At 42.0% G+C, this 23,348-nt stretch overlaps 1 protein-coding gene across 8 annotated transcripts in view; it reads left to right on the forward strand.

The window, feature by feature from the left end:
• DENND4A (DENN domain containing 4A) overlaps nt 1-23,348 on the forward strand; it is a 76,374-nt gene that overhangs the window by 26,768 nt on the left and 26,258 nt on the right. For 7 of the 8 annotated variants that reach the window (XM_061595067.1, XM_061595066.1, XM_061595069.1 and 4 more), the window contains exons 11-17: nt 2,707-2,807; nt 7,464-7,682; nt 8,487-8,632; nt 10,179-10,312; nt 14,171-14,306; nt 21,405-21,611; nt 22,670-22,798. In XM_061595067.1, coding sequence (XP_061451051.1) covers nt 2,707-2,807; nt 7,464-7,682; nt 8,487-8,632; nt 10,179-10,312; nt 14,171-14,306; nt 21,405-21,611; nt 22,670-22,798 — 1,072 coding nt within the window. The remainder of the gene's footprint in view (nt 1-2,706; nt 2,808-7,463; nt 7,683-8,486; nt 8,633-10,178; nt 10,313-14,170; nt 14,307-21,404; nt 21,612-22,669; nt 22,799-23,348) is intronic. The other variant, XM_061595074.1, reaches the window with a different exon arrangement.

Raw genomic sequence — 23,348 nt, forward strand, 5'->3', positions numbered from 1 at the left:
TTCTTAGTGCCGTGACAAGCAGGTAGCTTTCCTAAAAACAACACTTAAAGCTCATATGAACAAAGGGTGCTTCTTAAGACCACACAGTCTGAAAGCAGAACTGAGATTAGTCTTCTGCAGTTCTTGGTGGTCTGGACTTTACACTCTGCATTAACGGGGAAAACTGCAGAGGCAGCGTGTCTATAAAAGAAAGGAATCAGATCTCATGGGCAGGTCCCAATGTTGTTGCTACTTTAACTGCTCTCGGCTGTAATTCTGTTATGGCGTATAGATGTAGTTAATCTTGGTAGTCTCCTTGTACCTGAAGGGGAAACTGATGCCATCCTCCAGTTAGACTTTGTGGGTGATTTGTGTTTCTGGGCCCTGGGTGAGAGCCAGGGTGGATGGGTAGAGTCCGGAGCGAGAGCCAAGAGGTTGAGAAGATGTTGAGTGGGAAGTACGAGGGAATTGTTTTTGTATTTATTTGTTAATTTGTATTTTGTGGTATGTATGTGTTTGTATTATGGTTTTACTGTATATCTTACACTATTTGTTCTTACTTTTATCCTTCTGTACATTGCTTAGAAATATTAATTTATATATTAAGTGGTGTAGAAATAGCCTAAATAAAATAACGATCATTAGACTGGCATAGCATGGGGGAGGAATCTGCCTCTCTCCAGATGTTGTTGGACTCCATCACCCATCATCCTTGACCTTTGGCCGTGATGACTGGGGCTGATGGGAATCCAGCAACTCCTGGAGGAGAAGGGCTGTAGCTCTGTGGCAGGGCATCTGCTTTGCATGCAGAAGGCCCCAGGTTCAATCCCCGGTGGCATCTCCAGGTAGGGCTGGGAGGGAACCACGTCTGAAATCCTGGAGAGCTGCTGCCAATCAGGGTAGACAGTGCTGGGCTACATGGACCAACGGTCTGACTCATTATAAGGCAGCTTATGGAGAGCTCTGGGCTTTCCCCACCCCTGCCTTAATGGATCATGAGAATATTTGTTGGGTGAAGCTACTGAACTATAGTTCCAAGTGATCTCTAGAAAGAGAATAACTGTCAAACCACTGGAAATTTGTAATGTTGATATACCCTGAGGATGTAGTCCTAGACACACTAACCTAGCAGAAAGCCCCATTGAACTCAGTGGGTCTTACTTCTGAGTAGACATGTCAGTCTATTAACCATTGCATCTAAGCGCAATTCACATGCTCAATCTAGCCTTGTTTGTGGATTCAGTTTCTGAATTATTTTAGGCTGTTTTAAAATGCTTTTGGAGTTCAGTTAAAAAACCCTCCCAACCAGTAAGGTGCTAGTTGTGTCTGCAACATGGATAGTGGGAGACAATTGGATGTATAGCAGGCCACAATTTGGAAAGAGTGGCCACTTTGAGGAGAGCTGGTTTGGATGGGTCTTTGGCCCTATTCTGGACCAGATCTTCTTGTGTTCTTATGTTAACTACAGATGATGACCTGGGTCAAGCCCAAAGCCTCCCAAAATGGTATAAGATGTGGCTGGCAACTGGTCATTGCAGTTGATTGGTTGTTGTGCAGTCTCTTGATTCCTGTAATGGCCTCCCCAAGTGGTTTTTGGGGAGCCTGTGCCACCTTATCCCTATGCTAGTTGTGGCATTAATCCACCATCGTTGCCAAGAGCAGCAACCCTTCCCAGATATTGCCTGTGGAAAAAACTGAATCCCCCTGCTCCGTGCCTGACCTGTCTGGGAAGGAAGTGCAATTACTACTTGGCTCTCTCAACTTAAGATCATAGCAAGATGCAAGTAGCTTTATTGGAAAACAAAACCCTAATGAGACGAGGCAGAGTCTTACTACATAACAGCTGCAGCCAGATTAGCCACAGCAGTGGCATGGAGAAGAAAGGGAACAAAGTAAGCCTCTTCTCGGGCTCATCCTGCTTACATTAGCTGGAGAAGCAGACTCGAGCAAGGCTGTTCCTTCTCCAGTTCACCACCACCACCCTGGCCCCAGCAGGTATCGCCCTCCTTCCAACCCAGGGCAAGGCTGATGTGCCAAAATGTGGAGCTAGGAAGACAGCAACCCAGCTGGTTCCTCATTTGCAGCCAGTTCACCACCAAAGCCCCAAGACCTCTCCCCATCCCAGCGCCCCTGCTTGAGGCACAAATTGGGCCTCAGCCTGGATTGATAGGCATCTTGCGTGTGCTGTAGAACAATTGCAGCTGTGGAAGGGAGGGCAGGAGTGGATGTTTCACTTTACTCACGTCAACACCAAAATATTAGTAAACTGTTTTGACTGAGCCATACAGATTTCAGGGTATCGGATATTTATTTAGAACTCTCATCAGCCATCACCAGAGGCAGCGAGGCTGAGATGAGAAGACGAATCAATTAATACGGAAGCAAAGGACCAGAAAAGATTTAAAATATTAATAGAAACAAACAGCATGCTTGGTGCTTCCCACAGAAAGGGGTGGGAAGGGAAATCATTGCTCATTCTTGCAAGGTTTCCAACAGCAACAGAGGAGAGGAGAAGCATGAAAAATCAGAGAGCAGCAAGGGACACTATGCCAGATGCCATCTTTTCACAATCATATTTAAAAATACATTCCTATCTATAAATAAAATAATCTGTACCAAAACAGCCATTTTTTTTTATTATGCATACACTTTTCATTGTTCTCTATATCTGACCAGAGGTATTTTCAAAAGACCATGTTTTCCATAATACTTCTCTTCTTATTCCAGACCTGGAGATAAGAGAAATATTGCATGGAAGATCTTGCCAAAGAAACCCTGTAAGAACCTGATGAACACTTTAAATAACTTGTATCAACAGCTAGCAGAATGTAAGTGGGGAAACGCCACAAAGCTTGGCATACGTGTTGGTTTGTTGTTCATGTTTTAAGATGGTTACGCCGTTTTGTGCTATTTAGCAGGAGTGGGCTTTAGGGAATTTAATAAGCTGATTTTGAACAGGGAAAACATATGGTGTGTCTTCTATACAGATGGAGCAGATTGTGAGTTGGGAAAGGGCTGTAGCTCAGTGCAGCATGGTTTGCATGCAAAAAGTCCCAGGATTAGTCCCTACTGTCTCTAGGAGTTTCCTGCAGAGACATTGTTAGGAGGTGGCCTATGCGGTCCAAGTCCCAAGTCTTTTGTGGTAGATCCTGGATTAGCTATCCCTTCCCCTCTTTTTCAAACCTTATTTATTTATTACTCTGCCTCTAGCAGCTGTGGGCAACCTTTGTCTCTCCAGATGCTGCTGAATTACAACTCCCATCACCCTTGGCCATTGGCTATGCTTGCTAGGGTTGATGGGAGTTGAAGTTCAGCAGCATCTGGAAGGCCAAAGGTTCCCCACACCAGGCTTATAGGGTGGATAGGAGCACTGCAAACTGCAGTGCTGGGGAGCTCCCAGCCACTCACCATCCTAATTTCCCAGAGGCATCTATGCATATAAATTGGCATGTGTAAGTTATTTGTGTCATGGGCCTATATCCCCAGGTCCTTTTAAGAACCTTGCAATGCCCCCGGTCTCCTGTCTGAAATCCTGGACAGCCTCTGCCAGTCAGTGCAGACAGTACTGAGCTAAATGGACCCAATCTAATGTAGTTCCCAATGTTCCTATTAGTCCATATTGTTTTGGATGCTTGCAACTGTGAGACTAAAACTGTGAGACTAACCTACCCTGTGGAATTCCTTCCCCTTAAATATTAGGCAGGCTCCATCTCTGTTATCTTTTCGGCGCCTATTGAAGACTTTCCTCTTTCAACAAGCCTTTTAAGTTAAGACCTATCCCAGTCTGCGTCTGTGTTGGAATTGCTTTTAATATGTTTTTTTAAAACCTTTCCCCCGCTAAACAATATGTTTTTTAACCCTTTTTATTTAAGATGTTTTTAAAGCTTTTTTAAAGAATGTTTTTAAAGTTGTTTTGTTTTAATGTATTTTAAGGTCTGTTTTTATGATGTTTTAAAGTGTTTTTACTGCTTTTGTTTGCCGCCCTGGGCTCCTGCTGGGAGGAAGGGCAGGATATAAATTAAATAACAAACAAGCAAACAAATAAAAATAAACCCAAAGCTATAAAGTTTGAAGTTATACATGTCTGGGATTGGACAACATTTCTTATCTAAGCTGCATAGAATTTTAAAAAAAATTCATTGTGAAAAGGAGCAGATGAAGAACTGCCCTATTATCACTATTTTGATTTCTTACCTGCCCTTCACCCCAAGGTCCCAGGGTGGGTTATGGCAGTTTACAATTCAGTATTAAAAACAGTTTAAAACAAATTACACATTAAGTTCAGGACAAGATGAAGGAAAAGCTTCTACATTTGAGGCATGAGAATATATTTGGCCATCTTACAATATTTTTTTCTTGGGTGTGAATGTATGCAAAAATGGTTAAAGTAAATAACTAGGTGGAATTTGACACCAAACAGACTAAATTGTATAAGATGATTAAAACAATGTTGGAAATATCAGCTTGAAGTTAGTCATTATTGCTGTATGTACTGGTCTTGTAAACATGCTAAACAATATTGGAAGCAGATAATGGATGCAACTTCAGTATTGGGGTCTGTACCTGAAGAGGTATTTGTGGCGCAATTGCCTCTTTAAACCCTCAAAAGCCTTTCTGGTCTCTCAGAAGCCTAAATTGCTACGGATATGGCCTTTTAATGGCAGCCATAAAATACATTCATAAATGCATTCAGAAGGCCAGTATGGTGTACCGCTCAAAGTGTTGGACTAGACCAGAAGCAATTTCACGTTTGAAATCCCCACTCATCCATGAAGCTTACTGGGTGACCTTGCGTCAGTCACTATCTGCGCTATCAGCCTGAGCTGCCTTATAGGGTGAATGTGAGGATAATATTTAGGGGAAGGGGGTGGAGGAGGGGCAAACACTGTTAGAGTTGTTTGACAGAAAGGTGGGATATAAATTTAATATGCAAATTCATAAGATTTGTTAGAATCTTGCTCAACAGAGCAGGGATCTGTACTGGTTTCCTGTATTAAAGAATATTTTTCTCTTGAGCCCTTTATGATTCTCCTGAGGGAACTCAATGCAGATTAGGAGCAGCCACATGGACACTCCACTGAAATAGGCAGGAGTTGCAGAGGAGCTGTCCTTGGCAGATTTTGCCATTGGGCTTAAGCTATTTCGCTAATTGATCTATGCATTTAAAAAGCTTACGTAGATTGTCCTTTTCTGTGTGGATGTCACTATGTTTTCACCAAGACTAATTCTGTCATAGTTTCCATAGCAACGACTTTTCTGCAAAAGTAAATGTGCTTATCTGGGTCTTTTGTGTATCCTCGAGACTCGTGATTTGTATGCTTCTCCATCATAGTTAGTAACTGTATTCAGTGGGGTATATTTAAACCAGATCTAAGGAACTGGTGATGAGGCCATCAATAAGATGTGACATGAGTATTTTCAAATCTCTCTCCTGACGGCTCTGCATTCCCCGCCCCTTGTTTGCTTTCTCTGTCTCTCTGCTTGTCCTGCTTCTCTTCATGTCATTGGTTGATGTGCTCTGATGTCAGAGTGGGCCATGTCAGCATGGAAGTTGTGACCCACAACTTGTGGCTGAAATTGGCAGAGGTTCTGATGTCACAGAGTGGCTGGCCAGACAACTGAATTAAGTGCTTAGGTAGCCATTGAAGACTGTAGGATATGCATTCTTTAATGTATGAGTGCCTGAAGCAAAATTAAACTCCCCTCATTTGCCACAGTATGCTATGGGCTTTTAAATAACAGCTTGAGGGTACAAATAATTTTTTCAGTCTTAGAGCTTTTTAACAGAAAGGCAACACTTGCTACGTAGCTTTTCTACCAGTTCATTTTTGCACCGTTCAAGGTGCTTACATTTGGCCTTAAATGACTTAGGCCTCAAATATCTGAAAAATTGCCTCTTTCCCTACAGACCCTCTCAGGTGTTAAGATCAGCAGAGAAGGCTGTCTTGGTAGTTCCACCACTCTCAGAAGTTTGGGGTGCATGTGGCCCAGGAGAGGGTATTGTCTGTGGCAGCTCCTAGGTTGTGGAATTCCCTTCCTTCACGGGTGCATCTGACACCTTCATTATGTAGTTTCTGTCATATGCTGAAGATACATGCCTTTACCCTGGCTTTTGACATCTGAGACGTACATTTTTCAGGACCCTTCCTGTGACTGTAATTTGTTTTAAACTGCTTTTAATATTGAATTTTAAATTGTTGTAACCTTTCCTGTGGTGAAGGGCAGGTAAGAAATCACAATAATAATAATAATGTCAAGTTCATTTTCCCACTTTGCTAATGAAATAAGCCCTGTAGAGTAGAAAGGGAAACAGCTAACTTTCAACACTCAATACCTAATGGAACACCTCTCCCGACATGAACCCACCCGTACACTATGCTCAACATCAAAGGTCCTCCTCTGCGTGCCTACTCCGAGGGAAGCTCGGAAGATGGCAACAAGGGAGAGGGCCTTCTCAGTGATGGCCCCCAAATTATGGAATGATGTTTCTGACAAGGTGCGCCTGGTGCCAACACTGTTATCTTTTCAGCTCCAGGTCAAGACTTTCCTTTTCTCCCAGGCATTTTTAACAGCATTTAAATAGCACATTTTTAACTTTCTTATCGGTTTTTACGGGTATGGTTTATTTGGTATGGCTTTAAATTTGTATACTTGTTTTTAATGTTTTTCATTGTTGTAAACTGCCCAGAGAGCTTTGGCTATGAGGCGGTATATAAATGCAATAAATAAATAAACAAACAAACAAACAAACAACTACGCCCCTATCTGGACAGTGATGATTTCGCCTCAGTTGTTCACGGTCTGGTAACCTCTAGATTGGATTACTGTAATGCGCTCTACGTAGGGCTGCCCTTGAAGACAGTTCAGAAACTACAGCTAGTGCAAAACGCGGCAGCCAGGCTGTTGACGAGGACCACTCGGTCCGCACATATAACACCTGTCCTGGCCTGTTTGCACTGGCTACCTATTTGTTTCCGAGCCAGATTCAAGGTGTTGGTTTTGACCTATAAAGCCTTACACGGTGTGGGACCGCAGTACCTTGTGGAACGCCTCTCCTGCTATGAACCTACCCGTCCACTTCGTTCAGTATCTAAGGCCCTCCTCTGGGTACCAACTCATCAGGATGCCCGGAGGATTACTACTAGATCTAGGGCCTTTTCTGTGGTGGCCCCCGAATTGTGGAACAGCTTACCAGAGGAGATACGCCTGGCGCCTACGGTATTTTCTTTTAAGCGCCAGGTTAAGACCTGGCTATACTCCCAGGCATTTAATGTTTAATGTTAATGTTTAAGTTCATTTTAATGTTTTAAATTCTCCTGTTATTTGAAATGGATTTTATTGTAACATGGTATTTTAACTCTGTTTTGTACACCGCCCAGAGAGCTACTAGCTATGGGCGGTTTAAAAATGAAATGAAATGAAATGAAATAAATAAATAAAACACTGGAGACATTTTCATGTTTCATTGTTATTTTTAATCACAGTGCAGCAAAGACCAAGGGATGATGCGCTGATGGAGCTGGCTATGAATGACTACGACTTTCATTCAGGGGCGAAGCTGCATCTGTTAGATGTGGAAGTCCAAGAGGCATTTCTCTGTTTCATGGCCTCTATCCTAAAAGGTTACAGGTCATATTTGAGACCCATTACGCAAGCACCTTCTGAAACAGCAACAGATGCAAGTTCCCTTTTTGAACTGCAAGGTAAAGGAAGAGGCTCATAAACTTTCTCCCAATTTGTAGCTTGGGTTAAATGGCAGGGGGGTCATGCTGAAAGAGGAATATATGGGCTACATCAAACTAAGTTTTACTCAAGAGTTGGACCCATTGGAATGAACGGAAATGGCTGAATTATTAGTCCATTAGTTTCGCTGGGTCTGCTCTGATAGATGGATGCAACTCTATATGTTTTAGGTACAGATGGCCACGCAGTGAGTGGTATATAATGCTAGAGTAGATCCACTGAAGTTAATAGAGAGTATAAGGAAGCTGCCTTATACTGAGTTTTACCATTGGTCTATCTAGCTCAGTATTGTCTGCAGTAACTGGCAAGAGTCTCTCTCACCTCTACCTGGAGATGCATTGAACCTGGGACCTTCTGCATGCAAGGCAGAGGCTCTAGGTTGGTTCATTCATTTCATCGGCTCTCCTCTGAGTAGGACTTAGTTGGATATCACCCAGTATTTTTAATGTTGCTGCAGTTCATTTAACTTCCCTTTGAATCCCTACAGTTGTTTCAACTAAGCATTCCCTTCCAAATCTTGCTTTATGCTAAATTCAGTGTCTGGTTTTAAGAAACTTTTCAATATGGCATTCAAAATTTGAGTTTCCTGTGCTTTTGTGACTCATTCAATGATAGTAGTGCAGACCCCAACATAGAGAATTTTTTTGTGTGAACTAAAAGAGCTGCTTCTATTTAATTTCCATGTTTTATTAAAATATATGTTCTTTGCTTTTGCTGCTAGCCATGTTTATAACATCAGGTTTTGTTTTATCTTAACCTTACAGGGTTCTTAAAAAGCCGTGACCGTTCACATCAAAAGTTTTACACTATGATGACTAAGACACAAATGTTCATTCGCTTCATTGAAGAATGCTCCTTTGTCAGTGATAAAGATGCAAGCCTTGCATTTTTTGATGACTGTGTAAATAAAGTAAGTGTGTCTGACATACTTCTCCATGTACAATGGGCTGCACTGAGATGCAGTGGCTGCATTGTGCCTCCGTACATCAGTGTACTGTGTACAGACAGAGCTTGGAAAAGTTACTTTTTTTGAACTACAACTCCCATCAGCCCCAGCCAGCATGGCCACTGGATTGGGCTGATGGGAGTTGTAGTTCAAAAAAAGTAACATTTCCAAGCTCTGAGTATTTATTTATTCATTCGTTCATTATAAACTCTCTTGTCTCCCCTCCTCCCTCCCCCCTTCCCTCCCTCCCTCCCCCCTTCCTCCTAGAAGGAGCCCAAATTCACTCTTTGCCAGTCTGGTGCCCTCCAGATGTTGTTGTTGGACTGCAACTCCCACCAGGTTGGCAAAGTCTGATCTAATTGATTCTGATATCAAAGATTTTATGAAGTTGATCAGTGTTCAGGTAATTGACATAGCTCACTCTCAGTGTAGAAATAATGGGTTGTATCCTACTCAGAGTCAACCCGTTGAAGTTAATGGACATGACTAATTTCAGTTCATTAATTTCAATACTCTGAGTAGGGCTGAGTTGGATGCAACCCATGCGTTGGATGTGCCCTTGAAATTTCTGAAAACTTCAGAAGTGTTCTGAAAAAGGTGACTTTCATTTTTTGCAAAAGTACCCTTGACTTAACTATTGCAATGTATGGTAGATGTCATACCTGAGATAAATGCAACAACTGTGAAAATCAAACATCTCCCCCCACTATGTCCTACGAAGATGGCCAGGTCGGCCAGCTGCCATTTTATTGATTACAGACAATTTTGCTGCTAGCAGGGGAAAATAAAGTTTCCCAGGCTGCACTGATACAGGATCCTGTGAGGAAATTTGCTCTTTACAAAGATAGCAGTGGATTGTTCATCTGAATATAGTCATGTATTGCAATAGAATTTGCTAGGTAGAGCAGGGACAAGAGGCTAACTTGGCTAAATATGTTCACGTGTGGGTGTGTATGGGTGTGGGTGTGTTTAATAAATGCATTGGCATGGCACTGTCTCTGAAAAATATCCTGACTGCTGGAATGTATTTGCAAGATAACTCTTCAAACCAGACATGGGCATATTATATGAAAGGACTATGATTTCAGACAGACAAAGCTTTTGAAAGTAGTAGGTTGGAAGACAACCTGTCATCCTTGTACTGAATTGCTACAAAGGATGAAGATGCAGTGTTTTCTTTTATTTTTGAGATATTAGAGAGAGAAAGTGGGAAAATCAGAAAATAACAGTAAATCATGGGGACACATTGTCTAAATTAGGTTTAAATGCTACTGCTCTCCTTGCAACTGTGCTTTCTTCATACCATTGTGTGAAGAATTCTCTGCTTCCAAAACCTGATCATATGCTTTGCTGGAGATATAATGGTGTATCCAGTGTTACCCATACTCAGATTAGACCCATTGAAATTAAAGGACATGACTAACTCGTGCCCATTAAATGCAGTGAGTCTACTCTGCGTATAATTTAGTTGGATATCACCCATAATACATTTTTAATCTGTATTGTGCAGGTAGATATGGATAAGACTGGTGACACACAGCTAATGGAACTTGATGAGTCCTACAAGAGTGAGCACACTGTTTTCATCACTCCCCCGGAGATCCCTCATCTTCCCAATGGAGAAGAGGTTCCATCACAGTACAGGTAACCCTTGGAATATGGCAAAAATCCTGGCAAAATGCTGGTCCTTAATTTGTGTTGGATGCAAACTATTTTCTGTGTCAAACCTATTGTATCAGTGGAAGGTACTAGCTGTACTTGGCCTTGTAGACAGTACCTAACTCTTTTTTTTTTTGCTTTCATTTTGCCTGGAAAGGAACCGGAAATAAAAACATCTAACTCCTTATTTTCCAAGGCAGAATCTTCCATGTATTAGGTGAAATCCAGAGACAGTTTAGATTTCACTAAGGTATTAAACTAAGATATTTTAGGTGCATAATTCCCAAAGATAAAATGCATAATCAGGTCACAGTGAGCTATAAAAATGTGTCTTGTCTTTTCCCACATGAGTCTGCCCACCTTTTACAATTGTTACTGGAGGCTTGCTTCATATGTCTTGATCTTCAGATGTGCCTTTGGTTATAACACTGAAAAGTGCTGTTTTATCCTGGCTTTAGAATACTCTCCCTTGTGAGGTCAGTTAGCTCTGTTTCTTTCAGCTCTTTGGTGAATGGTCAGATCATTTTTATTTTTCTAGGCATTTTTGGATTATTTCAGTTTTTCTCCCTGTTGCTACAAATGGTTTTAGTAGTCCTCTGCTTTTTAACTCTCAGTCTTGTATTTTACTCTAATTTTATTGTATACATTTCCCTAAATAAATAAATAAATATAATGACCAGGGCAATAGTTCTGGGAGAGGAGGAGTCAAATAGTTGTTGGTGTCTAGCTGAGCTAATGGAGTGGGCCTTACTATGTTACCACTCCTTCAGATGTAGCCAGGTAGGAAGTCTATTGAGTACTGGGGAGAGCAGAGCCAAATGATGGTTGTTTTAACCAAGCCAATGGAGTAGACCTTCCTATCTCACCACTTTTTTACCTATGTTTTTGGCAACCCTTTTATGAAATAAAAGGAACTTGTGGTAGATGAAAGGGTAGATATGCTTTGTATCTCAGTAAGATCTAATAGGGTTTATTGTCTTGCAATACAGCATCAAACCATTAGGATAAATGTGATGAATTTAGTAATTATACATGCCAGGCAATTGATGACCGGGGAACCGTTTAAAACATTTTCACTGTGTGTGTGGGAAACCTTTCTATTTTAGCATCTGGTACTGCTGTTGAGTACACGTTTAACAACTGCAGCTCCATTCTGAGAGGGAAGTTATCACTTTCTGATCTGTCATACAGAGTGAGTTTGTGTATAACAGGCATTGAAAAAGAGGTCAGTAGAATATAATCTATTAGACTAGCTCCATTCTGAGCCAAGACAGATCAATTTGTGCTTATAAACAAAACAATATAACATTAAATACCCTTGTTAATAATATGTTCCTGAGAGGACCTCAGATTCAACATCTCTTCATCCAGTGCAGGGATAGCCAATGAGTTGTCTTCCAGTACTTGTTGGACTCCAATTCTCATCAGCCCCACCGAGCATGGCCAGTGGTCGGGGATGATGGGAGTTGTAGTTTAACAAATCTGGAAGGCACCACATTGACCAAACTCTGCTGCAGAGGATACCTCAGAGCTTTATCTCTCCTGGCAAAATCAGGCCCCATTGTAGCATTATCCCCACATACAAATCCCCACATACAAATAAATGATAATCAGATAACTCTTGGAGATTACACTCAAATCATCTGATACTCACTGAGCTAACTCAGTACACCAGAAGGGATATAAATTGTAATCCAAACTAGGCCACCAAAGTCAGCAGTGTAATTTTCTCTTTCAAAAATCATTACCTGGAATAATTGATAGTAAATCCACCTCTGTTCCTACTACCTACTATTCCATGACAAGAAGAAAGCATAGTTGCCAGTACTATCTCATCCAAAGCTTCTAAGCTTTTGTGCTGGTTGCTCCGAGATTTTAAACCAGGGGTGTGGAACCTCAGGCCCAGAGGCCAAATAGGGTTCTCTGGGTCTCTCTGTCTGCCCCCAGAATTCTCCTCATGCCACACGCCTGCTCCCCAGTCCACTCTCCTCAATGGCCCTCCTTTACATCCTGCTTGAGTATTTTTGTCTGACTGGAATATGCCTTTGAACTCTGATAATTCCCCCTTGCTTGCCTTGATGGAGGATAGAGGGGTGAATGTGTGTAAACACTATATGTACTATACAAACATAAAATCTATTTGTGTTGCCCTGCCCACTTTTTTCTCTGGCTCCACCCACCATGGGCATGTGGCCCTCACAAGGTTGCCTAGAAGGGATTGTGGCCCTCTGGTTTAAACAAAGGTTTCCCAGCCCTGTTTTAAACCCTCGTGGGTAGAGGGACTTCCTTTGTATCAATCAGGTTTGTTGTAGAAACATAATATCAAATGTCTGGAGATATTATTTGAAGTCGTCTCCCATGTCATTCTCCAACCTGAATTTTCAGGTTGATAATTGATTTTCAAGGGCTTCTGTTGCTGCTTTATTCATTAGGAACTAAATAAGCTTTTCAGATGTTTATTGCATAAATGCAATCAATACTATAATGAAGTTGTCACTCTAATTGAATAGCAGTTTGGTCTATGACCATAAATAAAAATCAGTCAATCTAATTGAATAGAATATTTTTAAAAAACCCACCTTAGTTAAATACTGCTGAGCTTCAAAAAAGTGTATAGCAACCAGTTTTCCTGAAGGGCTACACAGAGAAGAGAGGGGCAAAGGCCTCAACCCTATTCCTCCAGAGTAGTAATCTAGTCCAGCTGTCACAGATGGCAGTCCCATAGCTCACTGGCAGAGCACACGGTTTGAGTGCAGAAGGTTCCAGGTCCAATCTTTGGCATCTCCAAGGATCAGGTAGCAGGTGATGGGGAAGCAGGGGGTTGGACTAGATGGGCTTATAGGCCCCTTCCAACTCTGCTATTCTATGAAGCCCCTTCTCTGCTGGAGACCCATAGTCAGTGAAAGGAGATGGCAAATGGCCTGACTTGGTATTGGGGAAGGTCGTAAGTTCATCCCTCCCCCTTTCTTTCTTGTCTCAGCTAGGAAGATGGGTAGTACTTTTCAGAAGGCCAGATTGGGTCCAGCAGTCTCCAGTTACTGAACCATATTACTTATTATTTCCTCCCTATAAGAAAAGGCTACAACTAAAGCTTTTTAGCTTAGAGAAAAGGCGAGTAAGAGGCAACATGACAGAAGTGTATAAAATTATGTGTGGCATGGAGAAAGTGGACAGAAAGAAGATTTTCTCTCTCTCATAACTCTAGGACTCGGGAACATCCAATTAAGCTGAATGTTGGATGATTCAAGATAGACAAAAGAAAGTACTTCATCATCACACAGCGCATAGTTAAACTATGGAATTTGCTCCCACAAGAGGGAGTGATGGCCACCAACTTGGATGGCTCTAGAAGAGGCTTAGACAAATTCATGTGGGATAAGGCTGTTAACGGCTACTAGACGTAATGGTTAGGTTTTGTCTTCACTGTCAATGGCAGTATGTGCCTCTGAACACCAGTTGCTGGAAACCGCAGAGAGGGAGAATGCTGTTGCACCCAGGGTCTGCTTGTGGGGTTCCCGTAGACATGAGAATAGGGTGTTTGACTAGATGGGCTGCAGGCCTGATCCAGCAGGCTCTTCTTACGGTCTAATAGATTGAGAAAACTGGTCCACGTGGTAATAAATGTTTGAAGGATGTATCGTTTCCCTCCGTCCCCCAGAATAACGAAGAAAGGCCACCAACCTTGCATGTTCCCTGTCCATTTCTTGCTATATAGTGGAACCACAACCCGTGAAATACCAGTTGTAGTCAAAAGAATGTCAAAGAAGCATCACAGCCCTGAGCCCTCTGGATGCTGTCTGATATAGATAAATAAAATAAAATTGTGTCTTCATTGTTTTTCAGCTATAATGGATTTCCTGTGCTGAGGCAAGACTTGTTTGAGCGGCCTGCAGGGCTCCTGACAATGCCGAACAGCAAACTGTCTTCAAAAGCCAGCAGTCCCAACAGCCCCTTGCCAATGTTCAGGAGAACAAAACAGGTACTTAGTAAGCATGTTACACCCTTCAGTGTCCAGAGTTCCATGTTTCCTGGAGTCACTGTTTCTCCCAACGGGCTTCCTGCAGGGCCTTTTACAGTCTTTTCAAAAGTTTGGAAAAGTTGCAGCAAGTTGCTACTAGCCATGATGGCCATGTTCTACCTCGACTGAGAGAGGTAGGATGCCTCTGAGTGCAAGTAGCTGGGAATCACAAGTAGGGAGAGTGCTGTTGCGCTCAGATCCTGCTTGTGGGCTTTTAAAAAAAACCTTTGCCCACATTGTATCCTCTTCTTCATAATTTATTTTATCAGATCACCTGTCTCTGAATTGTCCTTCTGAACAATGCTTTTATGTTTTCTTCTACTCTTCACCCAACCCTGGCTGGTGTTCTTTAGAGGGATAAGTAGTGCCAGTGTTGTGGCTGCGATTTCCATATTGGTGTTTCTCATTTGACTGGAATGATTGAGAGTGTCCCAAAGCACACTGGAATCTGATATTGGCACCACGGAAGGCATTGCTGGCTGGCATTTTTTTTCCTACTTTGTTTCTAAGATCACGAGAAAAGCCCTACAGCTGGATCAGGCCAAAGGCCCATCTAGCCCAGCATCCTGTTCCCACAGTGCCCAACCAAATGCCCCAGTGGCAGGGATGGGGAACCTGTGACCCTCCAGATGTTGCTGGATTACATTTTCCACTACACCTAACCAGTGACCATTGTGGCTGGGGCTGATGGGAGCTGGAGTCCAACAACATCTGGAGGATCGCAGGTTCCCCATCTCAGGCCTGTGGAAAACCCTCAAGCAACAGCACTCTCCCCACTTATGATTCCCAGCTGCTGGTATTCAAAGGCGTACTGCCTCTGACAGTGGAGGTAGGAAATGGCCATGTTCTTTTTTTTTTTATGATGATGATGATAATTTAAATTCACACAACCATTTCATGTATTAAGTCAGAAAAAGATTGTTGTTGTTATGTGCCTCCAAGTCGACTACGACTTATGGCGACCCTATGAATCAGCGACCTCCAAGAGCATCTGTCATGAACCACCCTGTTCAGATCTTGTAAGTTCAGGTCTGTGCTTCCTTTTTTTTTATCATTAATTTTTATTCAAATTTTCAAAGACAAAAAACAAAACAAAACAAAAATAATTAAACAATAAAATAAAATGTTGACTTCCGATTGTCGCAGATCAGTTATAGGTCTACAATATATAACAATCCTGTCTCTTAAATTATATTATAAAATCACTTTCCTCCAGTAGTTATCTTGATTAATCATCAAATCTCATAAACATTGCTTTATTCTTTCCACAAAAAGTCAAAGAGAGGTTTCAATTCCTTGAGAGATATATCTTTCAATTTTTCTCCAAATAAACATGTCGATTAATCCATCTCGTTCAAATCTGTTAGGTCCAATAATTTCAATAGCCATTCTTCCATTATCAATGTTAATTCCATCTTCCATCTTCAATAATCCTGTTAAGTCCAGTAATTTCAGTAGCCATTCTTCCATTATCAGTATCCCATAATCATCTTGTTGTCATAGCCATAGTCCAAATAAACATATAGATTAATCCATCTCATCAAACCTGTTAGATCCAATAATTTCAATAGCCATTCTTCCATTATCAATATTAATTCCATCTTCCATCTTCAATAGTCCTGTTCAGTCCAGTAATTTCAGTATCCATTCTTCCATTATCAGTATCCCATATTAATCTTGCTGTCATAGCCATAGCCATAGTCATATAATAAGAGTCTGATGGGAATTTCCTTTATCACAAATATTTCCTTGCCATCAGTTCTGAATATGTTGCTGAAATATTGTTGTAAAGTCATATCTCTGTTCTTCTTTTTTACAAAATGCACTGGCTCATCTCTTGAGAATTTTTCCATTGTCACATATCTGTAGTTAATTCCATAGATTTTTTCTATGTCAAGCTCCATCACATCATTCCAGTCCAGAAAATTATCCAAGACATTGATAACTTTATCTCTAATATCTTCATTAATTTCTTCAGAGACAACGTTGAATTCCAAACAGTAAACTTTGTTTCTAATATCCATAAACTCCAGATCTTTTTCCAATTCCACATTTGTTCCAATCTCCAGGGCTTGTATCTTCCCTTTAATTTTTCTTTTCTCATCTCTAATCTCAATCTCCTCTCTCACAAGATCCCCTATTTCTTTAAGCTCCTGCATCATTTTGCCTAATTCAATTTTCATCTCCTGTCTACCCTGTCGCAGGGTTTGTTTCGTTATCTCAATCTCATCCATTATTTTCTGAAACTAATTTCTTCCATGGTCTCAGCCACTTTCCTGATTGCCATTCTTAAAACCACGAAAACAAAAATTATTTCAGCCACAATTGGGTTAATATTCCAGGCTTGATGACATCACAGTGTAGACAGTACAGCCTGCCTTATCTCTTATTTGTTCAGGAATACAAAACAAATTTAGTTCCCAGCTTCAAAACAGTTAGTGGCGTCGTGAACAAGCAGATTCGTCAAAATGAAATAGACCAAAAAGAAAATAGTCCCGGACATATAATACTCCAAAGTTCATAAATCAAATTTATTTATTTTTTTTCCCTCCTCGAAATAGAAATCCCTCTTCTGTTTGTATCTTTAGAATGCACTTCCAGGCCAGCTTTTTGCAATAAAAACAAAGATAAGCTTTTTCAATTTCTTTCCTCCTTAATTTCGTGAATAATAGAGAAGAGTTATAACTCACCCAGAAATTCTTTATAGCTGATTCATTGACAAATCTCTTTTTGCTGCAACGATTTAAACCAAGTGAAAAAAAAATAGAAAGAAGGATGCTTGCCTGTTAAAGTCCGTTTTTCTTTGAAGAAAAGATAAACGTGTCGCTTAATCAGTTAGAGCTTGTTGGAAGGCCGTCCGGCATTTGCTGGCTGAACCTTCTCTCATAAATTAATGAAATCCAGTCCTCCCAACAAAAACAGGCTTCTGTGGTTAATCTCTACGTTTCTCCCTGCCCGGGAGAAAATCTTTACCAGCCAAAAAGAACGTTCTGACTGATTTTAAAACTGAAAAAGCTTCTTCTGAGATGAGAGCTCGTCTCAAAAAGCAGGCACAAGCGAAGTCACCCTTCCCGGAAGTCCGGTCTGTGGCTTCCTTTATGGAATCAATACATCTCTTGTTTGGCCTTCCTCTTTTTCTACTCCCTTCTGTTTTCCCCAGCATGATTGTCTTTTCTAATGAATCATGTCTTCTTATGATGTGTCCAAAGTATGATAACCTCAGTTTCATCATTTTAGCTTCTAGTGATAGTTCTGGTTTAATTTGTTCTTACATCCAATTATTTGTCTTTTTCGCAGTCCATGGTATGCTCTTCTATAATACTGAAACCATGAACATTAACGTCAGGGTTAAAATCCAGATGTTCACAAACTGACACACACTATTTATTAATTTCTCTGATTTCTGTTGGTCCACTTTGGTTAAAAATTTGACTTCGCAGCCATCCCAGGTGCAAGTTCTGACCAGGTGCAGAGCAGTGAGTAGTATCTAGGGAAACATGCAAGTAGCTGTGTGCACCTGAGAAGCCTTCATATTTGTGTTTCCTTAACAATCCTGCCACGTGGCAATCCATTTTTGAAACGGGTCGTAGTTTCAAAAGTAGTTTGTGATCTGGAACACAGACCTGCTGTTTAAAGAGAAAAAATATTTAAAAAAATCTCACTGAACATGGCAAAAACCTTGAGTGCCTCTAAAGTAGCCCAGTCATTGTCTGTCTTTTGTGTCACACAGTTTCTTTTTGAGGAATAGCTTCTTTCTTTTCCCGCTGAAGTGATGTGCAGTCAGTGATGTGCAATAGGAGGTGCAGTCATGCCCTGGGAAATGAGTCATTGAAAATCCCACAAGAATATAACAGGAGTTCTGCTGAATCTCAGACCAAAGGTTCATCTAATCCAGTATCCAGTTTTCCACAGTACTAAACACATGCTTCCAGAACCTACAAGTTGGGCATGAAGGCAATAGACCTCTTCCGTGGTTGCTAATATTCAGTGGTAGAATGCCTCTGAACCTGTAGGTTCTATACAGTTGCTGTGACTTGTAGCCATTGACAGAATTAAACAGAATTAAACATAACAACGTAAGACGAGCCTGCTGCATCAGGCCAGTAGCCCATCTATCCAGTATCCTATTCACACAGTGGCCAGCCAGATGCCCCTGGGAAGCCTGCAGACAGGAACCTGAGTGCAAAAGCAGTGTCCTCTCCTGCGGTTTCCAGCAACTGGTTCAGAAGCAAACTGCCTCCTCCATGAAATTATTTAATCCCCCTTTAAAGGTATCTAAGGCTGCAATCCAATACATGTCTACTCAGAAGTAAGCTCCATTGGCTTCAATGGGACTTCCTCCCAGGGAAGTGAGTATTGGATTGCAGCCTAAGACAGTAGCCATCGCTACTTATCCCAGTTCCTGTCAAAAATATGATGCTGGGCCAGGTTCAGTGCTCTTGTGTTAATATACAAAACCCTGAACGACTTGGGTCGAGGAAACCTTAAGGACCGCCTTATATCCCATCTCAATCACTTAGATCATCTGCTGGTGCACTGTTAGTTATCCCCCAAGTTAGAGGGCCGACTGGCCTCCACTTGCACTCAGGCATTTAGTGTTGCCAATCCCATGCTGCGGTGGAACACTTTTTCGGCAGGGATTCAACAGGCATTCCTTGCTTTAGACTTTCAGGCATCTCTTGAAGATTTGTTTTATGCCAATAGGCCTATACTGCTTTTTATTACCCAGTCATTTCAATGATTATTTTGTATTGTTTTTAATGTGTTTTACGTTTTATTGATATTTTACGAGATGTTGGAATCTAAATATTTTTATATAAAAATAAATAAGAGCTGGAGAGTGAAACGGAGCAGTTCACCAGCAGCTTCTTCCTTGCATTGGAAGCATCTTCCTCTGGTTGCATTCAGCTGGAAACAGGTTTAACATCCAATCTGGATAGTTAAATCACTTAGCCTCATTTCTCTCTCGTGCTTGCAAGCAGTGTTTGGCATGTGGAAATACAGCGATATGCCCGCCTAATGCTTTAATTAAAGAAAATTCTTTTGCGCACCTGCTGGTTGTACAGCAAGTGTCATGACTGGGTTATTCTAGTCATTATTTTCTACAGTGCTGCTCTTGCTCAACATTCAGATAATGACACCTTGAGTTTTATTACCCCTCCCTCTCTCTCTCTCTCGTGGTTTGAGCAACCATTTAAGGAGCCTATTTTCCCCTCTGGTGCACTCCACGTTCTGTTGCATTTCAGATGAATGTTTATGTTCTATATTGGTGATGCTGGCATGCTGTCACCCTCAAATGATTTCACCAGATAATAGTTTGCATTTCAAACTCTGGCATTTTAAGTGCTATTAGTCTTCCTTGTGTCTTCCTAGTTATGAACTGGAAACACCAGTTTTCTGAGTTTAGAAAATGTGCAGCAGTGGAATTAATGAGGGCGCCAGAGCTGGCTGCTGAGTCGTAGCCGTGGCTGAATTAGGTAGCCAAAGGATGCTCATCAGTGGATAAACAGGCTTCAGGAGCCAAAGCAAACCAGAAAGCCCCTAAGTCAGGCATGAAGATTGATAGATCGGTGAGCTAGCAAGCAGGCACAGGCTGATGATACCTTGTCTTCCATGTGAAGGCACAGGGTTGTATCCCATGTTAGTCCTTCTCAGAGTTGACCCATTGAAAATAATGGGCATGACTAACTTAGGTCCATTAATTTCAGTGGGTTTACTCTGAGTATAACTAGATGGATACAGCCTTAAGATGTTGGGGACCATATTAGATGTGACACAAGAGATCCATGATTGGATCTTCTGACATTGTTTTAAAATTAAAAATAAACCAGCTATCCCATCCAGAGCCGAAAGAATGAGGCTGGAGTGTGTGTACAAGTAAATCTCATTTTATTAGAGTAATGGATACATCAAAGGCATTGCGCTTCATAGGAAACCCTACGCTAACTCACTAGAGTCCCTAACTATACTCTTGACATGCTCTGCAGCGTGTGAAGGAAGTTGATTCAACAACCCCCCACTGGGAGCGGCAGGCTTATATAGGAAATGTTTTCGAACGTAATCTCTGACTCCTTCGTAATTCCTGTCTTTGCCCTGTCCGTTTCTCACGGCGACGGGAACGAAGAGACAGGGGACGCGCATCCAACAGCTCATCTGAAGACACCTGCTCCCGAGCAACGGGCTCGAGGTCAGGGGGCGGTGCCACACTGGAATCCTCCTGGGAACTGCTTGGTAAAGGAGGAGCTGGCACTGACTCTGAAGCTTCCCCCCACAAGTCCTCTGCATCAACTGGGGGCGGTGCGCTCGGCTCCATGGAAAGGGCGTTACTCGTGGGAACTGGCTGGAGAGCAGGCTGCCCCCCTCCCGCACGATCCTGCTCAGACACAACAATCCCCAACTCTGCTTCTTCTGGCTGCGGAGGTGCCTGAAACTCATGCCTCCCCCCTTCCTGTCCCTTCTGAGTTGGCTGCAGCGCAACACCAGCATAGGCTGCTAATTTGGTCGGCATATTGGTGCTGAGAGGGGCGCTCGCCTTTCCCCCTCTGCACTGTTTCCCTTGTTGAAATCATCTCCTTGAAGGCATGTGGGGATAGTAGCAGTTTTTTTGCACGGTTGTTGTCATTGGGAAAAGGGGAAGGGAAGTTAAACCCCCTTCCCTAGCACTGCAGCCCTGATCCATTTTCTACCCACCCATTCACCCCGACAGCTGCATGCAAGCTTTTAAGAAAACATTGGACGATCTGATCACATATCTCTTGTCCCTTACCTTGTTTGGTCCTGAAGTTCTGTAGGACCATGTGGAAAGCCACTGGCTACTTGTAGCACACAACAACCACTGAGTCAGTAGCAGCACTACCAGTCTTTGGCCAACTGAATCCCCCTCTGCCCAAATTCAGTGGCTCCCAACTAAGAGTAGAGAGCAGTCTATTCTTTCAAACCTATTACAGAAATAGTTAATGAGAGTATCTGCCCCAGCCCTAGTCTCCCTTTTATGGACTCGCAGATGATTTTAAAGATGTAACATGCCTAAAGCATATTATTTTCAATGTGACCCTGCAGGAAATCAAGTCAGCCCATAAGATAGCCAAGAGATACTCCTCCATCCCTCAGATGTGGTCCAGGTGCTTGCTGAGGCACTGCTATGGCCTCTGGTTCATCTGCCTTCCTGCCTATGTCAAGGTGTGCCATTCCAAAGTGAGGGCTTTGAGGACGGCCTACGATGTGCTGAGGAAAATGCACTTGAAAAAGATCGACCCACCCGATGAGGTAAATTGCCCATGTCCAGTGTCCGCTGTGGAGGCCGGAGCCAGAACTGTAGTAGGAGCTGAGTCAAGGAGTTCCAAAGCTGGTGATTAATGAGCTCAAAAGGGATCCATTAACCCAGGAAAAGTGCAGAGGAGAGTCTTATATGCTAGCTGCCAGCTCCTCCTCTGCCTGATCTGCTTGGACATTGCTAGTAGCTGGGTCCTTACTGCAGGTGGATCTTCTTTCTCCTCCCATCTGGCTGTGAAATGGGAGTTCCTCCAGAAACTCTGGGCTTTCCCTCTGGCCTGCCGCCACCTTCTCTCCTGAGGCTTGGGGAACGATACAGGAGGCTTTGGGATCAAAGCAAGGACAGGGCTGGAGTCAGAGGGGTTTATGGGAAGACTAGGTAAGGCATCTCTGAGATGAGGCTCTTCAGGGTTCCTTTGAACTGTTGCAGCTTCCTTCAGGCTTTCAGCTGGAACAGGGTTCACAACAGGGCCCCGAGCCCATCCCTTCAAGAGGTCTCTCATAGGAATCCGGACATAAATGAATATTCCTTCTGGAATATGTACCTACCCGTTCACTACGCTCGACGTCGAAGGCCCTTCTCCGGGTTCCAACCCATAAAGAGGCCCGGAGATCAACAACTAGATCTAGGGCCTTCTCGGTGGTGGCCCCCGAACTATGGAATGCCCTCCCAGACGAGATACGCCTGGCGCCTTCTCTGTTATCTTTTCGGCGCCAGGTAAAAACTTACCTTTTCGCCCAGGCTTTTTAAATTTTGTAAATTTTTAAATATTTTAATTTAACATTTTAAACTTAATATGATCTTAATTTAAATCTCAATGGCAATTTTATTAATGTTTTATAATTGTACTATATATATATTTTTTTTCCACACTTGCTCATATTTTAATTGTGATTTTATTTGTTGTACTCCGCCCTGAGAGCTTTCTGCTATAGGGCGGTCTAGAAATGTAAATAAATAAATAAATAAATAAATAAAATATAATGTCCTTATGATATATGTAAGTTTCTTGAGAGTGAAGAAACTAACAAGCAGAGTCTTTTTTTTTAAGGTATGCTACCGGGTGTTGATGCAGTTATGTGGACAATATGGCCAACCTGTGCTAGCGGTGAGAGTCCTTTTTGAAATGAAAAAAGCTGGCGTTGACCCCAATGCAATTACGTATGGTTATTATAATAAGGTAAATGTTTGGATCAAATCATTGTTAATGATTCTGTACGTCTTTCATTTTAGTACTGAGAAAAAGAATCATATCTTGTGAAGGTAGTGTATTGCCTGATAACAATTTTCAGCCAACGACTAACAGGCCAATGTCTCATTTCAGCAATCTATAGTACATGCACACTTTCCCATAAGTGGCTATGGACGTGACTTGGATTTCTATCCATCTGCTCTCTGTTTTTAATTGGTAATGGCTCTCTGATTTTATTTCTTTGCTCTATGTTTTAAATTGACAGTTTTGACTTTAATTGTCTGTTTGTTTGTTATTTAAAAATGTTGCTTTCGTTATAATGTTATTGTTTCTGTGGTGTAAGTCACCCACCAAACTTTTGTTATAGGGCAGCATATGAATAACGTAAATAAAAAAACAGCCACTAGTCTAAGCCCACATTCAGGAAATCTATGATTGGGTCTTCTGGTGTTGTTTTAAACTTTAGATCAGCTGCAAAGAGCTCCAATTTTGACTGGAGCATTGGTGATAGAGAGGGAATATTTAACCCTGTCCCACT

Source organism: Rhineura floridana, chromosome 14 (assembly GCF_030035675.1).
Source record: "Rhineura floridana isolate rRhiFlo1 chromosome 14, rRhiFlo1.hap2, whole genome shotgun sequence".
NCBI classification, from domain to species: domain Eukaryota; kingdom Metazoa; phylum Chordata; class Lepidosauria; order Squamata; family Rhineuridae; genus Rhineura; species Rhineura floridana.